This window comes from Tachypleus tridentatus, chromosome 6 (genome assembly GCF_004210375.1).
Source record: "Tachypleus tridentatus isolate NWPU-2018 chromosome 6, ASM421037v1, whole genome shotgun sequence".
NCBI classification, from domain to species: Eukaryota; Metazoa; Arthropoda; class Merostomata; order Xiphosura; family Limulidae; genus Tachypleus; species Tachypleus tridentatus.
The window spans coordinates 32,634,520-32,655,150 of NC_134830.1; the positions used below are offsets into that span (position 1 = coordinate 32,634,520).

Consider the following 20,631-nt stretch of genomic DNA (forward strand, 5'->3'; position numbering starts at 1 on the left):
AAGCGCAAGGGACAACAAAGGGCTATCTGTATTTTACCCATCAAGGACATCGAAATACAATTTCTAGCATTGTAAGAAGCCCGGCATGGCCAGGTGGGTTAAGGCGTTCCACTCGTAATCTGAGGGTTGCGGGTTCGAATCCTTATCGTACCAAACATGCTCGCCCTCTCAGCCATAGGGGCGTTATAAAGATTACGGTCAATCCCACTATTCATTGGTAAAAGTTGCCCAAAGGTTAGTAGTGGGTGGTGATGACTAGCTGCCTTCCTAGTGTTACACTGCTAAATTAGGGACGGCTATCACAGATAGCCCTCATGTTGCTTTGCGCAAAATTTCAAAACAAACAAACAAACAAGCATTGTGAGTCCGAAAACATTACGCTCAGCCACTGGAGGGCAGCAATTTCCGCACATTATCTAAAGTAACTCTTATTAACTTAACATATACTTTATTCTCCTATTCGGTATACGAAAACTGGGTTGTAAATAGCTTTGTTGAACTTATAAATTAATTCCAGTTGTATTGTTTTCGGATCGAATTTTGATAACTTCCAAAAGTATCTGTTGTCCGACATGAGGTGTGATCAGCTATCTTTGACGTCTGCAGTAATTAAATTCATGTTTTCTTGATTGCTTAAGACAAAACAAAAATTTCAGGCTTTTTGAGTATACGACAGGCTCTTACTTGAAAGTTACATTGCGTTTACGTTCGGTTTATTTGATTGGATGAATAAATAATTAGTAGCATGTTTACAGAATATACTATATTTGTGATAGTAATTAACTACAACTAGTAACAAAAAACTTAATTTGTGATTAGTTTAATAATCACATGTAAGTTACGAGGATCGTTACAGCAGTTAAACTTTAAATCATGATGAGTAGAATTTCCAAGGGTTTAATGTCACGTACTTATTACATTGAATATAAGATACTGATTATAAGACCAGCGATAAATTCGATGGGTAAATACAACAATGAATCTGAAATTTCGAGCTAAATTTTAAAAATATATATCAATTGTTATTTATGTCACCGATTGTTTGAAATACTCATGAATTTCAACTTGCGGGGCGAGCATTGAGCTCTTTATAGAATTCAAAATCGATCCGAGCTGCAGAAAAAACATATTTCTCTAATTCTTACAAAGTAGATGGCGCTACTTTTACAGTCAAAATTTAACTTCACATAAGAACTCAGGGTGTTGTCTAACTTTATCTAGTAATCGTTGGAATTTAAAGCCGGTAAGAGTTGGTGTTTCGTTTTACTAAATTTTACTTTTAAGGTATTTTATTAGAAGTATATTTATTAAATTAAATCACATATTTTAGTTTTAATTTTCTTTGTTAATTAATATTTTCTACTTTTAAAAACTATATGTCAAAATGAAATTATATTATCTAACACGCGAAGTACCTACTAATCCAGTTCTAATGCATCGAATTGTCTTGTACAAGTACTCGTTGTCAGGACCCGAGAATCTAACAAACTTTTGCCGGTAAGACAGTGTTAGTGTTAAACACAAGCATTCGTGTGTACTGTTACTAATATTAATTGCAATTATCCAATAAATCATCATATATCTAATTAAGAAACTGAGCTAACGGATTATGTACGTGCAAGCACTCGTGGTCAATATGTGAAACCGATTTATTTTTTTTTCCAGGTTTAGTTTGGTTGGCTGTAAAAGTTTAATACATATATGCATACATATATTATCTGTATATGGTAATTTATATCTGTTTAACTTCTAAGTTGTATGATTAAAAAAGTTGTCAAATTTATGTTAATGAATTTTAAACTAATTTTAAGGACTTTGGATATAAGTTTTATTATTGTGTCGTCATTTTATAATACAATTAGACAATATTTCAGAAGATGGACCATTTGTAGTTGTATGTGTAGTTAGTATCGTAAATCCAACGTATCAGGAAATTGAAATAACTAAACAATTGTTTATGCATTTAACAGTGGGCTTATATAATATGTAGTCTATAAAACTAAGTATACAACTTATGCAAAGAAATGGTACTTAAAGATACTATTTGATTGTCAAGAAGCTCTACTGGGGTCTAGTATAACAACAAACCCAAAACTAACTTAAATTTTTAGTGAGATATTAATTAAAGTGACAGAATATAAGGACTAGATTAATCAAGTTAGCCTAAAATATGCCAGCCCTTCCAAATCAACTCAATTTCTTTGTACAGTTTTTGTATTTCAAACACCTACCTTTTGAGAATAATTTAAATTAGGCTCACCTTTTATTTTTAAGGAAATAAATTCCTCTCTTAAACACCTATAAAATGTTGTTCATTGCTACTACTGACAACAACTAATTCCACAAGTTAATAACCCTTTTGGGATTAAAAACAGTTTGAAATGGAGCCATGCTTGTCTTTTTTCCTTCTTTTTTTTCCTTCTTCTGAACTGTAAGCTTGTCTTTGTGTACTACTGTCTTCAGAAGATAATGCAAAGAAATTAGATCTTATAAGTTTCAGTAAGATTATCCTTTACCCAGCCTTTGTCAAGAAGAAAGAAACATGGTAATTACATATTTTGACTTGTAATCAGCATGTCTATAAATACTCTAAAACTAGTTTCTTTATTGTTAGTAACAAAGTACTACATAAATGACTTTGTCCACCATTATGACAAAACCCTTCTCTTCAATTGCATGATGTAGAGCCATGGTGTTTAACATGGTTGTTGCTTGCCCCTTGTAATGAAACAGCAATTGATCTGTACCAAATTGGTGCTTCACTTCTACAACCTATATATTTAACCCTATCAACAAGTAATTGAAAACATTATTGTGGATTTTTGTACACCTGCAATATCTGTTAAAACATAGTAACTATTCTTTGCCATGTGGTAAGAATCTTAACATATTCTTCCTAGTTTTGGAGATCATGAAAAAAAAATTGTTGGACACCACTGATTTAGAGGGTTCCAATTTATATTAGGCGTGATTCAAATTGATAACCCAGATACATTACCTTGCATTTACTATAATTATAGACTGTTTGTCAAATACTTGTTTAAGTTACCACTTGATACAAGTCATTCAGTAGTATCTCAACATAGCCAGGAAGAATGAAGAACTTAATGATCAGCAAACTACAAATTATACCTCTATCAGTATCATTAACTAATAAACAAGAGCTCAAGCAGTGGTCCCTGAGACACTAATAGTAACCAAGGTGTGGTTTGAATAAATTATATTAATAACCATCTGTCATCCTATAAACTGGTCTTTATACAGTCAATAACATTGTAATTTTCTTACCTAATTTTTTTCTGTGATACCTTATCACAAGTTTTTGAAAATCTTAGTACTGTACATCTATACCATTTCTGTCATCCAGACAACAAGCAATATTTACAGTAACAAAAGGATATACCTGCTAGTGAAGCAAGATACCCCTTTGTTAAATCCCCAGTGCCTTTTGTTTATATCATATTGCATTGTTTTCATAAACTTCTTTTGTAATCTTTTTTTTTATCAGACTTTAGAATTATCACTATGGACATAATACTAACTGAATTATTTTCAGGTTAATTTTTATTAGCTTCTTTTTTTAAAAAAAAAAAGATTAACAACTCTCCTATGCTCAAGCACCTGCTCTACCTAACAAAAGTGAAGTAGAGAGGCTCACATGTCTAATATGTGGCTTTAAAATTATGGGGAAAACCATGTTTGGCCCTGGTGTTTTACCAGTTTTTAATCTTTCTAGGATCTAGTCAATTTAGAGCAGTTACATTACTGCACATAAAATTCTCAGTGCCAGGAATATTGCAAATATCTTTTGACATTAGCAAAAAAAAGTTTAAAAGCTCACTCATCTCAAACTTTAACTGAAACTTTGCCATCTTTAGGGCTCTAATCCTCATTTAAATATTTTGTTTACCCTTAACATACTGTAAAAAAATTTGTTGCTGTAAGTTTGAACAATATTAATTCTGTGTATTTCACAATCCAGTTTTGATATAAATTTTTCTTTTCAATTAAACTAGCTTTTCTGTAGTTCTGGGAATCTTTCATCTTGTCAATCAATATTTGCTTCATATCACTTATTTTCACATATATTAGAGTAAGCCAGTTAATAACACACTTCTCTTGAATTAAAATAAATTTACTTTTAGAAATTTCCAAAGTCTGTCCCAAAATACTTCTTAACTTGTTATCCCAATTAAACAATGATAAATTTCATGTTCTCAAAATTGGAAATTAATATTTAACATTTTCATGTACTTTTATCTCAATACGTAACAAACCTAAACCTGCAATTATCACTTCCAAAAATATTGTCCTACTTCAACTCATGCAGTCATATCCTCATTAGTGGCTAATGATAAATACAAAGTTGTATCACCATTTTCTCATTGGCCTGGTATGTCTTATTGGGTAGATCACAACAGCTGCCAATTAATTAAAAACTTTCTATTATTTAATCCACTTATTACAACTGGTACATATTCAACCTCTAGACTACCAATGCCAGTAGATGCAAATCAGCAATCGTGTAAAAAAAGTCACACATTTATGTAGCTTATTTTCTGGAATTTCAAAATTCAGTGATACTAATTGTGTAAAAATATTTATTAAAAAGATAGTTGTGTGATTAATTTTTGTTGTTCACAGATGGTTTTGTGAAGTATTATAAAAAGGAATTAGGCTTAATTTATGGGCTTACTGTTTAACTAGTTTGACTGAATGTTTACTTTAATTTAAAACAAGCAGCAGGCTTTACTGTATGGCTTTTAAGGCAAAAATATTTTCATGTGTATGTGAATATGTTGCATATCTCCATAAATCGTAAACCATTCTAAGATATTAAATTGTATATAGTTTTTCCCGTTCAGTACATTTTAAATTATCTATAGAGGTAAAAGCTGTAAAAGGAAAATACTTATTTTTACTTTTTATTTGTATATTTTGAGCCAAAACAGACTAATAATCGAAACAAAAATAATTGTATTCATCAGCGGTTCTCAATCAATGAGACTTCACCCCCTTGCGCTAGAGGAGACACCATAGGTATGTTTGTTTTCTTATAAAATAATGGCTTGATGATTTAAAAACTAGAGTGCCCCTCCAAAAAAAAATTGTTTATGTTATCAGATTGCGTCCCTTACAGTATGTTGCGTTTGCTGCGTAATTTCCCATATGATAAACCATGGGAAGACGCGCACACAAAAATCTTTCTCTGATAAATTAGGAACGACTAGCACAGATAGCCCTCGTGTAGCTTTGCGCGAAATTCAAACCAAACAAACAAAACAATAAACTTTCGTGACTTTTAAAATAACAATTTCACGAATATCTGTAATAAAATTTAATAACGTGTGTATTTATTTGTTACATCTTCACTTCGCACATTATAGAAAATGACTCCCTAAAGACACCAATTGTATAGTGTACAAAGCGTTGATTATCTACGTGCTGCAATAATCTTTTCAATACTTTTACGACTTTTGCAGTACCTTAGTATTTTACGATAGGTCTGGGTGCTATATACCAAGTTATTTTCGTTGTAAACTGGCAGGAGAATAAGAATCACAAACAGGCCGTTGTGAGCGAATTTTCTTTTACTTGTAAGTCTAACAAGCTAGTTTTTGTGTATTTTTACATGTATATATCCTTAGTCAATAGTAAATGTTTACAAGTGTTTGAACTGGATCTTTACTGTTTAAGGTGCTTTTTATCCGAACGTTCTCTTAGTGTTTTGTGCAATTCAGTGTGATCCGTATTATGAACCACTATCGTGGTTTATGGTAACTTCACACTAACAGTCTTGAAACGTTTCTGTATGCACTTAAAACTGAAATATTTCGTTTAAACATCGTCTGAGAGGGTTCAAGTGTTAGTGATATTTTGTTTACTTTAGAACTATGTTTTGTACATTGTATAATGTATTTTATTTTTTCATTTCGTGTAAGGTAGAAGTAACTTTAAGTTTTATGTAACGGAAGTGTTTTTTATTCGAAAAGATATTCTAATTATTTCAGAAAGGTTGTATAAGGAAATGGGGGTGGGAATTGTAGTTGGTGCCATTCTGACGTTAGAACCTAAACATCAATCAAAAGTTTAGTTGGCCTGACAGGTTTTGGAAGTTAGGGTGCTTAACTCTGAACCCTAGGAATCGCGGGATTGAAATCTGGCTTTTAATTTTCCCACCATTTCAGCTATAAGTGTGTTCTAAAATGTTTGGCAATCCTACAATTTGTTGGTAAAATGTAGCTCGAGAGTTGGCGGTGGGTGCTGCCAGTCGTTTTCTTTACCTGTGGTCAGAAGTTTAAGGATGGTGGCAGATAGCCTTTGTAGCTTTGATTTAAATAGAGAAGCATACTTTAACTTCAATTTGTTTCAAAAGTTCACATTAGAAAAACAAAAGTAAAGCGAAATGTAGTCACTTGTGATTTAAATGGGCTTCAGAATTTTATTATCGAATGTACAGAGTAAAAATTAAACAATGAAAAGATTTTCATCTTTATTTAACAAGGTAGTTGTTTTTTAAAGAAACATTATACTAAACATCAGGTCGTAAAACCTTTTCCCATACATCATTTTGACATTTTTTTTACGCCGTTTCAAAACTGATCTTTTCCCAACAGCCAAAAATAATTACTTGATGTTAGAATAACATTTACCACATCATTTTAGAAAGTACATAATTATTGAACATTTTATTTCTATCAGTATTAATGATTTGGCTTTCAACCACAATGTGTTTATTATATTCATATCGTTTGCCTATAATTAATAAATAAAGTTGATTAGTAAACCTAGTGAATCACGTTTGCATGAAATTAATAAATCGTTATTTTTTAATATTTTATCTTTAGAAGGCCCGGCATGGCCAAGTGTGTTTAGGCGTTCGACTCGTAATCCGAGGGTCGCGGGTGCGAATCCCGGTCGCACCAAACATGCTCGCCCTTTCAGCCGTGAGGGCGTTACAAAGTAACGGTCAATCCCACTATTTGTTGGTAAGAGTAGCCCAAGAGTTGGCGGTGGGTGGTGATGACTAGCTGCCTTTCCTCTAGTCTTACATTGCTAAATTAGGGACGGCTAGCGCAGATAGTCCTCGAGTAGCTTTGCGCGAAATTCAAAAAACAATCTTCTTTAGAAAAATGGTTAAATTATCATTAAAATTGAAGTGTAACATCTACAAATTCGGTTGAAAGTAATTAAAAAATAACTTGTATAGTTACGTCCTCGTAACAATATTCTAGACAAGTATATGCAACACAACTAACAATTTTTTTTTTAAGACTCAAAATGTAGGTAAATTGACATATAGAATTATACATGTAATTTTCTCCACGTTAAAATACTTTTTATTTGCAAGTTTTTGATCTATTATTGGTAACTTCGTCTGGCAACAATGTACTGAGTGGTAAACATTCGTTAAACTGTGAAACACTGCTGTAAAATGGGTATTTAGGCACTACTGGATATAACAATCAATTTATATTCTATATTCATTATAATTTGTATATTTAATACCAGATATCAATTATTGTTACGAGTGTTGCTTAAATACCTATTTAAACCACGACAGATAATAATAGATCTTTTCGTGGTGTCTATGCCTTTTGTGCTTGTGTGGTAATGGTTTCCGTGAGCTTTCTACGTTTAGTGTTTTCTTCTCTATTTTAAAATTTTGAGGTTGTTATCTGGTCGCTTACCTGTGATTGTGTTTCCCAATGTGTTGTTTATTACATTCTTACCGAGTGCTTATAACCCACGTTCTTTGTGAGAGGACTGGAACTTGGGACTTTACCTTCTTAAGACTGTCGTAGTACAGGAGGACTAAATAAAACTTCGGTGATGTCAAGTTTATTCATTATCTTGCAAAGGTTTGCTCCTGTGCCTGGTAAGGAAGAAATGCCTTTTTTCATTTTGTTGCAATTTTTTCAAATTGTGGTTCATTAGCAGTTGAATGATGGACCACATTACACGCTTTGAATCTTTTCTTAAGTCTTCTGAAGGTGTTTAAGTTCTTCCTTCAGGTAAAAAGAGGAACATGTTCTTGTAGCTCTACATTTATTTTGATCTCACTTTTGACAGCTACTAAATGGCATGAAAGAAAATTCGGATATTTATTTGAGTCATCTTCAAATGAACGGTAGTGGTCAATTTCTTTAAAGTCGTGTCCTTGTGGACCAGAACATCAAGGAATACAAGTGTTGTCCACTTTAAGTTCTATAAAAAACTGTGTGCTATTAAACCAGCTGTTCAGATGAGTGTGAAAGCTCTTCTTCTGTGTTCGTAAAACGTATCGTCAACATATATAAACGAGGTTGTTGAAGATATGGTGTTTTAAAAATGTTGCCTGAATATTTCTGCTTCTACATCTGACAAAGGTGAACCCATTGGAGTGCTGCCCAACGTGATGCTAAATCGAACATTACAACCTACTTTTATTGCATCGAGACAGTTCACCAACATCATGATGCTTGGTATGCTGACGGACGTTCTAGTTGAAAGTAAGATGTCGCCACTTAATTGTTTTTATTATTTCCATGGTGTCTTTAGCTGGTATATTGGTATTGTATTGAAGCTAGTCATAATATCGTCTTTGGATATTACTTGGTCACAAATGTGGTTAACGAATTCTAGTGAGTTTCTAATTGAATAAGTTGGATCTATTGTTAGAGGTTTTAACACGTTAAAAATGAATTTGGTTGTTATAAGTTGAACATGTGTAAGATACAACATTTTGCATGGGTACGTTAGGTTTAGGTATCTTGGGCCAAAGCCGGGGAGGAGTGGACCGAATAGTGTGCAGATAATCGTGTTTACTGTCATGTTTCTTATTTTTTTATTTGTCGTGTTCCAAATTTCTTTATTTAGCCATTTTTCTGTATGTTGGATTGGATTCGAAGATGATCTTTGGTCACTTGTGTCCGTTAATACGTCTATCTTTTGCACATATTCGCTTCGGTTTAACAGGACTGCAGCATTTCTTTTATTAGCAGATAAAATAACAGTCTGTCTTCAACTTGATGCTTTCTTCAGGTTGCCTTAAGTTTTGATTGTAGATTACTTTTAGGGCTTCTTGAACATGGAAGTACTACTCATTAGCAGTTGTGAGATCTAATGCATCAGCGACTTCTGGAGTGGAAGCAATGATGTTAGGGTATTTGTTTCGGGGTAAGAACAAAATGAAGTCCAAGAGATAGTACGCTTGTTTCATTATTATTATTATTGAAACGTTTGTCACTTAAATTTACAACTGTATGCTTATTTACCTCTAAGACTAATCTCTGCTTCCCAGTTCACTCTCAAAGAACATTAAGTAATTTCGCACTAGGTCTGAATATAATACAAAATACATTAGAGAAACGCAGTGCCCGTTACAGTTAAAGTTCAGAGAACACCAAAGAGATATTAAGAATTATGCTACAAACACATCAACTATAGGTTTTCACGTTCAGGAAAACGGTCGTATAAAAGACCTAAAAATGCCAAAACAATACAGAACTAAAAGCACAATGTAAGAAATTCAAGCAAGCTATTACCATCTGAATACAAGACGGTGGACAGCTAGTCAATATTAATCAAAACAACAGCCAGTAGTTACTCAATACTGCATGGACATCACATGGACATTATTTGTCGTGGTTTCGATGTAAATTCAGAGCTTTAATTTTTACAACGAATTAAATGAAGTTTAAAAATTCCCATAATTTGTATTTCTCTATTGATACCTTTAATTGTATCTTTCTTGTTTTTTATTATATCGAAGCAATCAATTTATATTCTATATTCATCATAATTCTGTATATTTAATACCAGATGTCGGTAATTGTTACAGCTGTTGCATAAATACCTGTTTTAAGGCAGTGTTCCACAATTTAACAAATTTTTATTGCAGAAGAAGGCTCTGCGGTAAGAGTCAGAATCATCAATATAACAAGTTTTAATTTGTTGAAACCTTGTTGTGCTACCTGGTGTACAAAATTGTTTTCATTTAATTGAACACGAGAATAATTTTATGCATACGAGTTTTTCTTACGTTACTCGTGGCTTGACGTGTTACTAATACGCGAAATTCTATTCATGGGAAAGAAACAAATGTTTCAATGTTGAAGTCGGTATTTTAAAATATATATATAAATATATAGGGTAAGAATGTGTGTGCGCTCTGGCAGGACACGTTTTAAAGATGTGAATCTGTCACGAATTGGCAAGGTATACGCTTTTGACCTAATCATAATTTTTCACACCATCATGTCGCACAACTACTCAGTATGTAACTGGAATATAATTGATCCTGTGATCCAACTTGTAACACTGTTTATTTATTTTCCTCAGTATTTATTCACTTCTAAATTTCCTTCCGTTCCATGTTTGTACTGATAACCATAAAATTATTGTAGCTATAAATTTAATTCATTACACAACGCCCCTTTCTTTTAGCTTTGCGCGCGCGCGGCTGAAAGAGCAAGCATGTTTGTGATGGGGATTCGTACCCGTGACCCTCAGGCTTCGAGTTGTGCCTTAACCACCTGGCCATGCCGGGCCTAACTAACTAGAAAGTGAAACGTAAGTTTTCACTGAGAATCTATCTTCAGTTGAATACATCTAGCTTATAGAATGAAAACTATTGCGGTGTGTTGGTTTAATGTTTGAAAACGTAATTTGTCTTGCTGATAAGAGAAAAAGTTAATGAGTTTTGTATCCTGGATTCTAGAGTTAGAATCATCAAAGGTGTTTGCAGAAGGCATGCAGTGTGGTGTTAGTATTGTCTCACATAATTGACTTGTATGGCCATCATAATATTGTGTCTTTAAAAGCAAAGATCCCGAAATACCACTTCTACTCGCCACCTTTCTCACATCAGGTATTGATTCAAACTTGAATCTGATGGAGTGTCATGATGTCCACTGAAGCAGTTTCAGGAGAGGGCACAAAAATACCATCCGAAATTCACATTTGTGCCATTGTCATACACAAACGATAACTCTTATGGGATGCAAAACGTTGGAGGTGCATACGTCTCTTCAGCACGTTACAAGCAAATTTGGTTTTAGTCGTATGTTATAAATGTTCCAAAACTAGGTTTGCCGGAGAATGTAATGAACTTCATGAGATACACAAACTAGATAATAACTGTTACGTTTGTTTTCCATTGTAACTTATTTTGAATAACATTTAATTTGAACGTGATTCCTGTTGCTGTTAATTGGTTCAAAGAAATTGCCCGGCATGGTCAGGTGGGTTAAAGTACTCGACTCATAATCCGAGGGTCGCAGGCTCGAATCTCCGTCATACCAAACGTGCTCGCCCTTTTCAGCCGTAGGAGCGTTATAATGTAACGGGCAATGTCACCATTCGTTGGTAAGAGTAGCCCAAGATTTGGCGGTGGATAGTTATGACTGGCTGCCTTCCCTCGAATCTTACACTGCTAAATTAGGGACGGCTAGCACAGATAACCCTCGTGTATCTTTGCGCGAAATTCAAACCAATCAAAGAACTTGTGATTTGATTTATTTCAACACACTACTTGGGATCTTACCAGATACTATAGAGATAACTGAAAATAATTATCCAACTGGTTCTCTTGGCAAACGTTTTATCAACAGCAGGATTAGTGCCCTGTATGTAACAAAAAAAATCGAATGTATTCGATTAGTAGAACAACTCATAAATCGTATTACTACTTTAGGCTATTGGCACAATACTACTGAGACCTAGAAGTTGTATCCATTATCATAAGCTGGATGCTAGTTCACAAGTAAGACATTGGCTGTACGTGAAACACTATGCACTGCCACTGTCTAGTGGCTAATGTTCAGAACTGTGAATACGAGAATCCCGTTCCCACGAAATCACACTCCGTGCTTTTTGGGGTCATGGATGTCTTGTGTGACGATCAAATCCCACTATTCGATTAGACAACCTAAATCTTGGCTGCGGGCGCTATGGACTAGCTGCATTCGCCGTAGTTTCAGTTCCAAAATTAGAGACTGCTAGCGATTTATTCCTGTAACAGATTGGCTCACGGCATTTATTCAAATATATGTATTAGTGCTACCATCTTGCACGTAGCTGTAGCGTAACAACGAACCACCTGGCACATGACTTTTACATTATTTTCGCTCTAAGGAATTATTTGATTGAAATAAATCCTCACGGCTACTGGTGTGATACAATTTGATATTACTGCTATGGTGGTTCAATTTATCTTGGGTTAAAAAACTACTGAAAATTCTTTCATCCCGATATAAGGTATACTTTTCTCTGGAATGCCTTTACTAATGAGTATTTTTGTCGTTTCATAACTGTAATAACTGCTAATTCAACACTACAAGCTGATCTTTAACCACAACTTTTGTTTACTGACAATGTTGCATACGAACTAGTTTTAGAAATTAAAAACAAGGTCACCGATATTATGAAGGATTATAAAGAATTTTGTTATTTTTCCACTTTATCATGATGTATGAATTACATTTATTTTTTATGTAATGACAGCTATGTGATTCGCATATACTTGGTTTCAAAATTTGGAAATTAATGTAGAATAAAGGATAACTGGTATTCGTGTTAATACACAGACCACTTATGGCGCTTATTATTAAGCTATCTCTGCGTTACGTAGAGATACGTAGAGATTCTGTATCAGTTATTCTGATACTACATATCAGTAGTACGATGTGGCTGTGCTATAAGAACACACACACGCACACACTCGGTAATTTGGCTACTGTTAATTTTCTTTTAGCCAGTCTACATATTGGCTTCTAAGAGCCATATCTGAATAGTGCTATATAGAATAAAATTTCTCACTGAAATAATAGAATAAACACTGAAAACACTCGAAGTAATGTTTTAAAGTTAAAAATACGTGCTTAATTATTTTTGATAGAATAAAACTAGTTAGTATTATAAGTGCCATTTTAAAACTAAACAATTAATGATTAAGAGTAAATAACAGATATTCAAACTCGTATCTTACATCAAACTACAGTCTGCAAATAGGTGTGGGAAGGTACTTGTTGAAGTAAAAATTATAAACAAAAATAAATGGGTTACGACTCTAGGGTGATAGCTACACCTACTTGTAAAATTTCCGTTCCAGCTCACAGTAATTGTCATACGTTTATATGAACAATACAGTACAGTAAAACATTCTGTATTTTAAAAACTCTATAATTAAATAACTGAAGACGTAAAACTATGCGATTTTCAACATCTTGTAGTTCAAATCAGACAGTTAATATTGGTATGTCATTAGATTTTACGTCTGCGTCATTAGTGGGTTTTAGTGTGTCTAACCGATATTCGATTCCAGTCCACACTTTCTCTGCACGTGCCCACAGTTACAATGGTAAGTGCATCTGTTATCCTGGTCTTCAGCTCCGTGATGTGTGCTACAGGTGTGCAACGTATGATGTCCTTAACTCCCCCCCCCAAAGAAAGAAATGTTGGGGAATAGTCTGAAGAACCCGGAGGTCAAGGAATTGACCCTCTCTAAAAGCCAAACGACGTAATAAGCCTTTTCTTACAATGTTGCCGCTTTACAAGGTAACATTACTCATTGGAATGAAAAACAGCAGCAAAAATACTAAAAACTGCGAGTTGGACTACAAGGTGTTAAAACTGTATAGTTATATTTTATTAGTTAATTATTAAATTTTAAAATAGGATAGATAACACTGGACCACCTTATAATAAAACCTGCCATCTCTAGATTTAAAATTAAAGAATGCAAAATTTATTTTTTTCTTTTAAAAGGAGTTTAAAGAATCATGAAATAGATTGGCATTTTGAGTTTTAAATAACTTAAAGGTTGATCCATTAAAATTAGATAAGGATTAACAAAACTATGCTCAAATTACAAGTAATTAATTACATTTTTCTAAAATTAGCTGAAGTAGTTGTAACTGTAAAGTATAGTAGTATTAAAGCTTATGAAATATCAGTTCTAGGGCGTTCGACTCTCAATCTGCGCGTCGCGGATTCGAATTCCTACCCAATCAAACATGCTTGCCTGTTCAGCCAGGAGGGTGTTTTAACATACGATCAATCCCCCTATTCGTTGGTAAGAGTAGTACGACAATTGGCGTTGGATGTTGACTTGCTGCCTTGTTTAGTCTTTCACTACTAAATTAGGGACGGCTAGTGCCGATAGCCGTCGTGTAGTTTTGCGCGAAATTCGTGACAAAGTCAGACATTGATCGTAACACTTGTAAACTTGGGTACTAAAAATAAATGAAAGTGTTTTTAGTTTTAGCTCTAGTAAATACTACTAATAGACAAAACTAAAGATATTTGTCTTAACAGTCGTGACATTTGGGTATTAAAAGTAAATTTTATGATGAACAAGCGATAATGCTTCTATCTACAAACTTTTGAATTTACGTTCTTATGTATAAAGATACCTTTGAACGACGTTATTAGATAAATTATCCAGTTCATTAATGGCCGAACCAAGTGAATGTTCTTTATTTGAATTTTTTTACGAATTTCTGTTTGTAATAAATGTATGGCTTTCAAATGTAAGTTTCATAAATAGGCTTGTATTCCTGTGGGTGCAAACTGTTCTTATGTGGCTAATTTCTATAGTTTTTTAGAGCAGATAGCCCTCGAGTAGCTTTGCGCGAAATTAAAAGAACAGCAAAAGCAAACAATTCTATATATTTATTTGTTTCTCTGTGATAAGATTTATTTACTGAAAGCTTCATTTATTTCAGTAATCGGATTATTAATAACTATTACTATGATGTGTCACACTGAGTAAGAGATGGAAAATAATTTGTAACTTTATGTACAAACTACTCAGATTTAAACGTTAAGAATAATCAACAGTTTAGTTGAAATAAAAATTTATTTTATTTTTATAAATGTTGAGTTTTTAGTTAAGTATATCAAATACTTCAGTTATATTTTTTTTCGGCATCAACCTACACCCAAAAGCTCGTGTTGTAACTCAACGTCAAGTGTGTAAGAGATTGTAACACAAAAATATATCTGCGGTGAGAAGAGTAAAGATAGCCAACCAACTGTAACTTTCAGTTTAAGAGCAAAATGAGGATTTAAATGTCGTTTTGAACAGGTTGATTGGATGTGTTTTTGTTTTGTTCTTCGCTATTTTTGTGGAATTTAAAGAGAAAATTCTGTTTATGGCTTCTCTAACGGTGTTAATTGTTTGATTATACGTCACAGGTTTTATTATGGTATTAATCTGTTTATGCAATATCTTGATGGATTTGGGAACGCAAACTTGAGGAGATAACGTACTTATCACTCCTCATGATTGTGGTCATGTACATTGTTTTTATAAATCTATTTGATTAAAAACCAGCTATACCGTCCGAGAACTGGCTGCAGGATGTTGTGGGCTTAAATCACATATGTTCTCAGTATTTATTTTTACACACGCGAGGCTTTTTACTATACACGTAATATTATTAGATGGTACACATCTATTGCTTTGTCTTTGTGTCCCAGATGATTACTAACATAATACATTTTTTTCCCCACAACGTAGTTTGCATTCTAGTTTCATGCATGACGTTTCTTGCTTGTGGTCCTATAAATGTTTTAAACTTTCATTATGGTAGAAAGATGCCATTTCTGGTTATGTTATTGTTGAGACGCACTAAGCCTAATATTTTCTCCAAGTTTGAGGACTGGTATGGACAAGCTTTGTAAAGAATAAACTTGTAGTTTCTAGTACTGTTTCATTCACGTTAGGTGTTACGTGTTTATTATACTTTTGTGTTTGCGAGTAAATGGGCAAAACTTATTGTGGGGTGGTTTGTTTTTCTTAGCTCTACGAAAGCGCGCGCATTCGCATATAGTCATTTTGTGTGCAATAAAGTTACTTTGAACATGCTCCACTGTAACAATCCAAAAGAATGAATATTTGCCTAATACGTTGTAAGGTAAGCTGGCGATGAATTAAGCGGTCTCGTACACAATACATCTCGTTGACCAAAGAGTCCATCTATTCGATATATCGAGTTTCTACCATTCCAAAAACCTGTTTGCTTTTTATAATTTAAGCCGAATTATCTACGATTTGGGTGATTTTACACATTTTGGTGCTGCTATCTATCCAGTGTGATTCGTATTTAGGACTTTTATAGAGCATGTTGGTAGGATGTATTATATATATTCATAGTAGTTGGATATTTGTCGTTTGTAACTTGTAAATTAAAAGGCATGATGCAGTAGCATCTGTCTGGCTTAAAGCAAGAAACATCGCGCGCGTACACAAAACGTTACCACTTCGCAGACCACGTTGGCATTATGCGTTTCGTATGTAGTGAGTTAACAAATTTGCACTATTTTGTTCATTTAACTTCTTTGAAGTCTCTTGATAAATAATTTTCCTCTATCCGCAATTCTAGTTCACCTTTCGCCTTTTCTGTAGTTTTAATTGTTCTCTTAAGTTCATTATGACCTACATTCGATTTTAGACGGACGGTTGGGGACATCATTCTCGTGAGGGTTGTTATTGGTCAACTCAGCCATCCATCCTTCCTGATTTGATAGATGAGTACTAAGTTCGGTTGGGTAATCTGATACAACCGTAAAAAGACAAGCTTGACGTGGGTGTTGTCTTTTATTCGTGCAATACGTGGTTCTTAAATTCCTCGCAGAATCGAGTAATGAACTGAAATTGCGCCGGAAGAACAGTCTGTTGTTCATTTGCACAAGCCTAAGTTTAAGAATAATGCAACTCGCTCATAAACTTTGTAAGCGATTTTATGCAACAAACGTAGCGAGTTTTTAAAAACTACTCTTCAATTAAAACAAACCAATATAAAATTTTGTTGGTACCAAAGGCGTGTGGTCCATGGGAGCAAGGTAAGCAATGCTTCCCCAATATGTTTAAACTCTAAAACGCTTCTTACATGAATAATTTTCCGAATAAAACATTTCTTACTTCTGTTAAAAAAAAACATCTTAAATGCTATATTGGCTTCTTTTATGGCATAAAGGAAGCAATTATCAGTTCATCTTACAAAATATGCAAAATTGGAATTAACAATTTATGGTCTACATTTTAAATTATTTAAATCACTAAAAAAAATTTAAGCGAAATAAATAATGTCTAAATAAGTTAACGTTTCGTAATAATTATTTTATAAATTAAAATGTAAGTTAATTAACTAATAAAAAGTAACATGTACTGAATTTTCCTGTGGTATTTGGAAACTTTTGTTTTTTTCATGATCTACTCCTGGCTGGTTGTTACTCTATCACGTGATATGCAGGTGCTTCGGGCCTTGTATTAAATAATACTGTTATTTTTTCACCCTTCACATTTGAATATGGATTCTAACTATAATAGGAAAAGTTAAAACTGTTAATGAAAGCTTATTAGTGAACAAGTTTGGTATTGTTTGTTTTGAATTTTCAGCAAAGCTACACGAGGGCTATCTGCGCTAGCCGTCACTAATATAGCAGTGTAAGACTCGAGGGAAGGCAGCCAGTCATCACCACCAATAGCAACGTCTTGGGCTACTCTTTTACCAAGGAATGGTGGGATTGATCGTCACATTATAACGGTGGATAAGGGCTGAAAGGGCGAGCATGTTTGTGACAGGGATTCGAACCTGCGACCCTCAGATTACGAGGCGAGTGCCTTAACCGCCTTTTAGTAAGAAAAAACGCATCAGAAACGGTAGACCGATCCCAGGTGTAAGCCTGACTGGAAGAACAAAGCAGTGCGTTAGAAAATTCAGTGTAAACCAATAGGACGTATTGCATAAGCTTTTTTGCTAGCCGTGTTTATTATATAACAGTGAATTTGGGACATGGAACTCAAGTGGATTTAAGTATAAGTCGGGCAATTAAGACAAGTTCCTCCAGTCATATAATTTCAACTCTAGTCCTAGCTAGGTTTGGAAAATCATGGATTGAATTTGAACTAAATAGCCAACACAACATAAATGTGCAATGAACAGATGAAGAGGTATAAACATGTTAATAAGATTAATCAACGTGGTTATGGTATTTAAGTGAACAACAATTAGCATTTAGAGGTCATGATGAATCACTAGTCTCCTAACCGAAACAACTGTGTGAAATTGGTAACTTTGTGTAAGAAATATGATCCACTATTGAAATCACATTTAAAGAAATCGAATGTTTTTGTTGTTTTTTCTGGCCTCTCAAATAGAATCGATAATGATCTAGAAATAGACTTAGTTTCTATAAAGATGTTATAAATTTATTCAATCAAAACTAAAAAAGTTGGAATTGATGTGAATGAAGTAGTTGAATATCTTGTTTTTATCTTTAATTGGAAGTACTTTATGAAATATGATTGACTACAAGTAGTTAATTTTATCTTTTTATTGTCCGTCTTGTATATATTTTTTATAATCCACCTTTTTTATGCTTTTACTTCCCCATCAGGACACTGCCCGCCCCTGGTTGGTATCCTGGATATTCGTACTAGCATTAGTTCTTGTAAACTAACATTTATAACTCCTAAAGCTACGAATGAATCAACGTTAAGAGTAGTGCAACAGCTCACTTAGCAAAACACTGGAAAGGAAGCCTTGAGAACCAATGAAGGTCTGAAAAAATATATAAAGGTGGTACTGAAAGATTAAAGTAATACAAGTTCAGGTGCGCAGTGGGTTCGCTTCATCTTAATTGTCCGGTTATTACTTTTGTGTGCATGTAGAAGAGTAGAAATACGAGTTAAAATTAACATTGGGTTATTGGTCAAAGGTTTGATACCTGCGAAGCTTGTAACACAAGCCTAAATTTCGGTGTTGTATATAAACAGCATGATTTCTTCACCGCAACAATCGTGTATGGATTATAAACTGCTGTAGACAGAACACAAGTCAGTTAACTACAGAACGGGGTTGGTTCCTGTGCAGGACTTAAGACGCGTCCGTCCATGGTGTTAGAGTACTGTCTAGCCAGATCTTAAATAAGCTTTTCTCCAGGGTCAGACACGAAGCTCCCAAAGAAATTTACTGTTTGTTGTTGTTTACGTTAGAAAGGCCTTGAAACCATCGAATTTCTTACATAGGTAGAGTGTACAAAGTATATTCGTATTTACATTTTTTAGATTATTTTTACAATGTCAATTTGTAACTCAGTAATATCAAAAAACCTTTAATAGTAAACAAATAACTATACTGATTAAATACAAATTACAAATACAATTATTTAACTGAGATAAACCAAGTATTCATGATTATTTTATGTATTTTTTCTTGCATTTTACTCGTCTTTTTTTTAATTTCACATTTGTTGTCCAGTTCGTCATTGTGAATCTTTTTAGCTTATGTTATTTTTTACAAATTTTTAATATTATGTACTTCAGTATGCATCATCATTACAATATACTTTGTGGATTTAATGCTGTTTGATTTTTAAGTACAAAATTGTTGTTAGAATATGAAACTGTTTATTACGTTTTTTTTTCTGCTTGTTTCTTATAATTCTAACCGTTTCTCGTTTCTTTTATTTATATATTTTACTACTTGTTTCCCAATGTCTCAGCAGTAAGTCTGTGAAGCTGCAACCTAAAAATCAAGTTTCGACACCCGTAGAGTGCGCATCACTGACAGCCCGTTGTGTAGCTTTGCGCTTAACTACAAACACACACACACACCTTTTATTTATTAAGCTAAATCTTATTACATTCCATATACCTTTAAGTCAGAAATATGTAGGTCTATTTTGGAATTTTACAGAAAGGCCAAAGTTTTCACTTCCTATTGAACACGTGGAAAATTAACTTATAAACTAGTCTGTTATATATAATTAAACAAATTTTTACAGGAGACGAGCAGAATGACCAAGTCTGCTAAGAAACGGACAATTGTGTTTGAAGAATAGACATGTTATATCGATGTAAAATCGTGAAATGTCAAATTTGTGATAAAAGCCGCGTTAACCGTAGATGTGCCCCTCCCTAATTCCTCAAATTGTTTATTTCTACGAGACTACATTTATTTCCAGAATTTGCATCTATCAGAGTACATTTTACGCCAATTTTAAAACATTAATTAAATCTCAAGTACATTCTGTACAAGTGACACTTGCGTTCTTAACATTGACTCCAGATTTTTATATCAAAGCAGGTTTTCTGGAAACGTGTCAGAAATCTAATTTCAATCCCTCATCGATACAATTCGTACATCATATCGCATTTGTAACCCTAACCATTGTCCCGAAGTTATAGTATCAAATATTGTATAAGGGATCGTAAATTTTTACACGTTTTTTCTTTTTAGGGACAGCTTTTGCAGATATCCCTCGATTAGCTTTGCAAGAAATTCATAACAACCATTTTTCTTTAAGTAATTCAGTGTGTTACTTAACCTTAAGTCCCATACCACCTAAACTGTGGTACGAATAAATGTAAGATGCATGTTTACCTACTTTCTTAAGTGCTTTAGAAAAGTTGTCACAAACAGAAAAAGGCTGAAATAATAACGCTAGCGTCTTAAAGATAGGTACTGATTGTGTTATAACTGCATAAAACGGAATATAAAACTTTGTTGTCTGCTGTGTTACATTTGCTTGTCTGATTCATATGAATAAATATTTTCATAAATTTAGTTACTTTTTTCACCCATTTCATTCTTTGTTTTCATTTTCCATCAATTCACGCATATTAGCCACTTTCATATG

The 20,631-nt window shown here is 33.6% G+C and overlaps 1 protein-coding gene across 7 annotated transcripts in view; it reads left to right on the top strand.

Annotated features, from left to right (window-relative positions):
* Positions 1-1,156: 1,156 nt before the first annotated feature.
* The window catches only part of LOC143252203 (uncharacterized), a 41,184-nt gene continuing 21,709 nt past the window's right edge, over positions 1,157-20,631 (top strand). Inside the window, exon 1 of one of the 7 annotated variants that reach the window (XM_076503966.1) lies at positions 1,157-1,243. Coding sequence is in view for 4 of the 7 variants with exons in the window: in XM_076503962.1 (XP_076360077.1) it covers positions 1,385-1,497 (113 nt within the window). In the remaining 3 variants the exon portion in view is untranslated. Of the gene's footprint in view, positions 1,244-1,375; positions 1,498-5,015; positions 5,041-16,414; positions 16,831-18,820; positions 19,019-20,631 lie in introns of those variants that run through there. The other 6 variants (XM_076503962.1, XM_076503964.1, XM_076503968.1 and 3 more) reach the window with 6 other exon arrangements.